General features: G+C 45.6%; 1 protein-coding gene across 4 annotated transcripts; it reads right to left on the bottom strand.

Moving 5' to 3' along the window:
• Positions 1 to 294: 294 nt before the first annotated feature.
• Positions 295 to 5217, bottom strand: SPMIP9 (sperm microtubule inner protein 9). Of its 4 annotated transcripts, none has more exons than XM_058428495.1 (4): positions 5151 to 5217; positions 4211 to 4247; positions 3378 to 3470; positions 295 to 828 (listed from the first exon to the last, which is right to left on the bottom strand). In XM_058428495.1, the coding sequence occupies exons 2-4, from the start codon at positions 4235 to 4237 to the stop codon at positions 406 to 408; spliced, it is 543 nt and encodes a 180-aa protein (XP_058284478.1). In that variant the 5' UTR covers positions 4238 to 4247; positions 5151 to 5217; the 3' UTR covers positions 295 to 405. The 4 variants fall into 4 exon arrangements, with proteins under 4 accessions (XP_058284478.1, XP_032033857.1, XP_058284479.1 ...); XM_032177966.2 differs by having other exon boundaries at positions 5064 to 5216; XM_058428496.1 differs by having other exon boundaries at positions 5076 to 5164.
• Positions 5218 to 6452: the final 1235 nt, after the last annotated feature.

The raw sequence follows: 6452 nt of genomic DNA, 5'->3' as shown, positions 1-6452 counted from the left end.
GCTAATTTTTGTATTTTTAGTAGAGATGGGGTTTCACCATATTGGCCAGACTGGTCTCGAACTCCTGACCTCAGGTGATCCACCTGCCTTGGCTTCCCAAAGTGCTGGGATTATACGCATGAGCCACCGCACCCGGCCAGGATTCTTAATTATAATGAAACATGACACAAATTTCAGTTCTAAATACACACTAAGTTCCCCTCCCTCTCTCTCTTCCTCCCTCTGCAATGGGCATGCGGTAGCCCAGGGCAGCCCAGGGAGGGAGGTAGAATGAACATGATCCCAGGGTCCCAGTGCAGTTGGAACATCTTTCCAGTTTTATTTTCAGTTCTCCTCTCTGCACTCCAAGGTCATAGGATTTCCACATGCTCTTGGAAGAGCCTTTGGAAGGTATTTTCATCCTTCCTACTGGTAAAATGGCATCAAGGGTCCCCACCGGTTCAAGATGGGGACTTCGACTATATGGTGATGAAGACAGGGACACCCTGGCAGTAGCAGGTAGCCTTTGGCCATCTCTGCAGCAGGCTGGTGTTTGGGATCCAGGAGGCATGGAAAGTAAGCACTCTGGAGGACCTGGTTGGGGTCATCCTGGGCCAGGTGCAGATCGTGGGAATCTGGATATGTGAAATGGCAGGTGCTGGTGAACTTGCACTTGTCCTCCCTTGTGGCCTCATGTTCCTGTGATGGGAAGAAGCCGGGGAGTCCCAGGTCTTTGGCAGTCATGTGGGGTCTTTTGAAAGCAGGGTACCCATCCGTTAGCTTGGGGTTGGGATTAGGGATGGGCCTGTAAAACTCTTTGTCCCATAGTTGAGCATTGAGCTTTGCCTGCTGTGGAAACAAATCACACATGAATGGAAGGGTGAGAGAGATGAGAGATGATGTAGCTTTTCTTGGAAGCATCCAAGACAGAGCACACCCTTCTTTATTTTTTTAAAACTTTAAATTAGTCCTTGAATGGTAACATATACAACAGAGGGAATACTGAAATTACACAAAAGGGTTTATAGTGAAAAGTCAGTCTCTTTTCCACTCTCCTCCTCCCTCGGTTCCCATCTCCAGAGACAACCACTGCTATCAGTGCTTTTTGTATCTCTCTAGAAATATTTGATGTGCATATAAACATGTATGTGTACATCTTCTTCCCTTGGTTTGTACAGAAATGATGAATATTATATTCCATCTCACACTTTGCTTCCATTAAATAACATCTCAGAAATTGATCCATCTTTGTTTGTTTAGATCTTCTTTTTTTAGTGGGGAAACCTCAGGACAGGAAAAGATTTTTAAGCAATCTTGAAAAGAGAAAATGATAAAGGAAAAAACTGATAAATCTAACTATATTAAAAATTAGAATTCACACTCCCTGAAATATTTAGTGCAAAGTCAAACCACAAATTGGAGAAGAATTTATCCACATATATAACTGACAAACGAAAAATGCTTAGGGCCAGGTGTGGTGGCTCATTCCTGTAATCCCAGCCCTTTGGGAGGCCGAGGTGAGCGGATCACTTGAGGACAGGAGTTGGAGACCAGCCTAGCCAATATGGTGAAACCTCGTCTCTACTAAAAATACAAAAATTAGCTGGGCATGGTGGCAGGCACCTGTAATCCCAGCTACTCGGGAAGCTGAGGCAGGAGAATTGCTTGAACTCAGGAGGCGGAAGTTGCAGTGAGCCGATATCGCACCACTGCACTCCAGCCTGGGCAACAGAGCCAGACTGATTCTCAAAAAAAAAAAAAAAAAAAAAAGGGAAAATGCTTAGAATATTTTTTAGAACTCCTACAAATTAATAAGAAAAAGACAAGCAACCCAGTAGAAAAATGAGCAAAAGACATAAACAGACATTTTAGAAAATAGCAAATCTCCATCGACAAATGAAAATGTGTCCAACCTCATTGTCAGTGAAATGAAAATTATGACCACAGGAAAATATGATTTTGCACCCACCAAATTGGCAAAAATTAAAATGTCTGCCAATACCAAGCAATGGCAAGATTGCAGAGCAGCAGAAGTAACCATCTCCTGCTGGCTATAATGTAAATTGGTGCAACTGCTTTGGAAAACTGATTTTACCTAATACTCCATGACAAACAATTCCACTCCTGGAATGGATAAACTCTTGAACATTAGGATGTGACTTATCTCATCTTCAGTGCAGCATTTGGGAGTGGGAAGAGTAGGAATAAAGCACCCAAATGTCCACCAATAAGAAGAGACAGATACAGAAGAGACAAATAAGGTACACTGTGGCATATTCATGCAATGTAATACTATGCAGCAGAAAAAGAATAATATGCCATAATGTTTAGCAAAAAGTGACAATTGTGGAAGGATACAACTCCAATATGTAATAAAGTTCAAAAAGGCAAAACCAAGGAATATATACATATAAGGTAAAATGAGTTTTAGAAAAACACTTAAGGGAATGATTTTTTTGCGGGGGATAGAGTCTCGCTCTGCCTCCCAGGTTCAAGCGATTCTCAAGTGTCAGCCTTCCAGGCAGCTGAAAATACAAGCGTGCACCAACACGCCAGGCTAATTTTTGTATTTTTTGTAGAGACGGGATTTCGCCATGTCAGCCAGGCTGGTCTCGAACTGCTGGCCTCAAACTCCTGGTCTCAAACCCCTGGTCTCAACTCCTGCCAGCCTCTGCCTCCCAAAATGCTGGGATTACAGGTGTGAGCCACTGCGCCTGGCCTACAAGGGAATGATAAACAAGTTTGTGGGTTACCCAAGAGGCTACAAGGTACTGCTAATGTTAATGTGCCATGTTTTAAGCTGTCTGTAATGGTTACATGGGTGTTTGTTTTATCAGTGTAATTTAAACTCCAAATGTGTATTATTTACAATCTTTTGTATGCATGACATATTTGATGTACATTTGAAAACATAGACACATGGCCGGCCACGGTGGCTCACGCCTGTAATCCTAGCACTTTGGGAGGCTGAGGCAGGTGGATCACGAGGTCAGGAGTTCAAGATCAGCCTGGCCAAGATGGTGAAATCCCATCTCTACTAAAAACACAAAAATTAGCTGACGCGGTGGCAAGGCGCCTGTAATCCCAGCTACTCAGCAAGTTGAGGCAGGAGAATCGCTTGAATCCGGGCGGGCGGCAGAAGTTGTAGTGAGCCGAGATCACGCCACTGCACTCCAGCCTGGGTGACAGAGTGAGACTCCTTCTCAAAAAAAAAAAAAAAAAAAAAAAATACACACACATACATGCACATGCACATAAAAGATCTCTAAGTCACATCTCCTGGCATTGGATATTGTTCTAACAAGTGCCCAAATGTCCACATTTGTAATACAAATGAAGCAACAGAGAGAATTTCAGTGGACAGTTGATTGAATGACAGGACTTGCGTGCCTTCCTACCTCTTGCAGCGTGACCCTGGAGTATTCGTGCTTCCCGTAGGGCTGATAGTCGACCATGTGGGAGCTTTGGTATATGTCTAAATCCACAGGGTCCTAAAGCACAAGGAGAATATAAAACAAGAGATTCCCTCTCGTCACTCCTCCGCTTAAAGCCATTGAATGGCTTCTTGCTGTTTGTAGGACAAAGGCCGACTTTGGGGTCTGACATTCAGAGCCCAAATGATCTGGCTGTGACCCATTTTTACCATACCACCACCTTCCTGCCTTCTCTACTCCAGCCTTACTTCCTCCCACTCGCATGGGCCTGGCATGTGCTCTCTCCTATCTCCTGATGGAAATGCAAGTTGAACTCCTCACAGACTAGCAAACTCCTACCTACCCTCCAAGACCCAGACTAAATGTCACTTCCCCAAAACATCTCTCCCACCCTTTTATTCTCCACCTCCCAAGAGTTAAACCCTTTCCTTGTTCCTTACAGCCCTCCACAACAGCACTTACAGGGTGTACTGTGATGGATTTAATGAAGTACACTAGATCAGGTTTAGTGTACTTAGACATCTCTGCAGTCCCAAAGCCCAGCACAGGGCCTGGCACACTGTGGGTGCCTAATAATTGCATGCTGAGTAAATAACTGAACCCCCAGAAAATTATAAAAAAGAGAACTCAGTTTTCTTCTTCTTGTACAAAAAAACAAACAAACAAAACAACAACCAAAAAAACCCCAAAACTATCATTCCAGAAAGATGAGCAGAAGGAGCCTGGCCCTTCCAGGGCCTTGCTGAGGCTACCCAACTCTGAGACCTTCACAGGGGACAGAAACCCACATCACTCACCTGTCCCGGGTATTTCACACCTGCCATGGCAAAAGACCTAGACACAGACAAGTTGTTTAGCCCTGCTCTGCCACAGACAAGAAAAGTAGCCACTACCTTCAAGCTGTGCCAACCATGCATGGCTGCCCCAGCTTTCTTAGCCCACTCCTCCCCATCTTCCCTGGGCTCCTACCCTGCATGTCACTCCATCATCAAGGGGTTGGTGGTGATACCAGGGTCCCTGGGACAAAGGGGCTGGAGCAGGACTCAGGAGGAATGAGGGCTGTTTAGAAGATCACATTTACTGATCAGATTTACTGTTTGAGAGGTATATCTGATCCTAGGGCAAGTGAAGTGCTGGTAAATGTTTAACAACCACGTTTTTAGGGAAAATCAGCCCTCGGTTTATAGCATCTGCCAATTTCTGTGGTGTAAATGCTCCTATCATGGCTCATTTCAGGCTATCAACATAATGTCATTGGCACTGAGTTGCACAGATATGCACAGGATGGGCTCTTGTGAGCCAGTATGAACTGGCTCCAGCTCACATGTTCCTCTGAACCAGGCCTCAGCACTCCCCCTGGATGGAGGAAGGCCCAGGCCTAGGACTCAGAGCCACCTTGATTCAGAGGGGAGTATCCAAGGTGAAGAAAGTTGCAAGACTCTGCATTCCCAGTTGAATGACAGTAGTTTGTAGGCCTAACACTGACCCCTCCCTTCCAGCCCTGAACTCCTAGCGAGGGCCTCGCTGCACAGACTCCTTGTGTACATGGCCCCTAGATCCTTGAGGGGTACTCCACTGCATTTCCAGGGAATCCTCCCCTAAGCCCCACTCCCTTCGGCAGACTGTGGCCCAGCAGGGTGGTGCCCAGACCTCAACCAACACCTGTGTCCCCTCCCTTTTGCTCAGCCAGCTTCTCTCCTAGGGCTGGGGACCAGCTGCCATGCAGACAGAGCCTACCCCTTCTTCCGTCAGGGCAAGACAACACTCCTGCCCTCCCACCTCCAGGTGCCCTTGCCACATGGAGAGTCCTGTTGCTTTGTCCCACTGCCACGCCTGTCTTTGAGTTGAGCCCTGACCCGTATGATGAGGGTCCCTGTCATTGTGAGGTGGGTGGGTGGCTGCTTAGGCTGCCTGCAGGTCAGTTCCCCTGTCCCTGGCTCACCAGAGCCAACGTGAATCCTGGCAGCATTGGAAGGTCTTTGGGACCAATGCTTTCTGACACTACAGAATCTCTCTATTCCTAGGAGAGGAAGGTAAATAGAGCCCATGTGGTTTACGACATCAGACTGTGTGTGACTAAATCCGCTTCACACCATAGACTGCCACCCAGGCCTCTGTTGCCTGAAAGCCTGGCTCAAAATTGTCAAAATGTCATACTTTTTGACATTCATAGTGTGTGGCTACAATAAAAAAAAATACAGAAACAAGCGTTGATGAGGATGTGGAGAAATTCCACTTCTAGTTATAAATAAAAAAGAATTGAAAGCAAGGGCTCAAATGGATACCTGTATACCAATGTTCACAACAGCATGATTCACAATAGTCAAAAGGTAGAAACAACTTAAATGTCCTTCAGAGATGAATGGATTTGCTATCTATGTACAATGGAATATCATTCAGCCTTAAAAGGGAGGCCAGGCACGGTGGCTCACGCCGGTAATCCCAGCAACTTGGGAGGCCGAGGCAGGCAGTTTGCCTGAGGTCAGGAGTTCCAGACCAGCCTAACATGGTGAAACCCTGTCTCTACTAAAAATACAAAAATTAGCCAGGCGTGGTGGTGCATGCCTGTAGTCCCAGCTACTCGGGAGGCTGAGGCAGCAGAATTGCTTCAACTTGGGAGGCAGAGGTTGCAGTGAGCCGAGATCATGCCACTGCACTCCAGCCTGTGTAACAGAGCGAAACTCTGTCTCAAAACAAAATTAAAAAAAAAAGGGGGGGAAGGCAATTCTGACACACGCTACAGCATAGATAAACCTCGAGGACATTATGCTAAGCAAAATAAAGCAAAATAAGCCCGTCACAAAAAGAAAAATGCTGAATGATTCCACTTCTGTGAGGTACCTAGAGAAGTACAATTCATAGAGATAGAAAGTAGAATGATAGTTGCCAGAGACTGAGGAGAGGAATGGGGAGTTATTGTTTAATGGATATGAAGTTTCTATTTCAGAATATTAAAAAAAGTTCTGGGAATGGATGGTGGTGATGGTTGCCCATTGTGAATGTACTTAATGCCACTGAATTATGCACATAAAAGTGATT

Source organism: Hylobates moloch, unplaced genomic scaffold (assembly GCF_009828535.3).
Source record: "Hylobates moloch isolate HMO894 unplaced genomic scaffold, HMol_V3 SCAFFOLD_15, whole genome shotgun sequence".
In the NCBI taxonomy this organism is placed as follows: Eukaryota; Metazoa; Chordata; class Mammalia; order Primates; family Hylobatidae; genus Hylobates; species Hylobates moloch.
This window is presented reverse-complemented; position numbering and strand designations above follow the sequence as displayed.

Bases quoted from the DNA above. Each gene is read 5' to 3' on its own strand.
- SPMIP9 (XM_058428495.1), bottom strand. From the start codon at position 4,237: ATGGCAGGTGTGAAATACCCGGGACAG. The intron at 3,471-4,210 runs GTGAGTGATGTG...CTTGTGCTTTAG, and splicing joins GTGTGAAATACCCGGGACAG to GACCCTGTGGATTTAGACAT. The intron at 829-3,377 runs GTAGGAAGGCAC...TTGTTTCCACAG, and splicing joins CCAGGGTCACGCTGCAAGAG to CAGGCAAAGCTCAATGCTCA.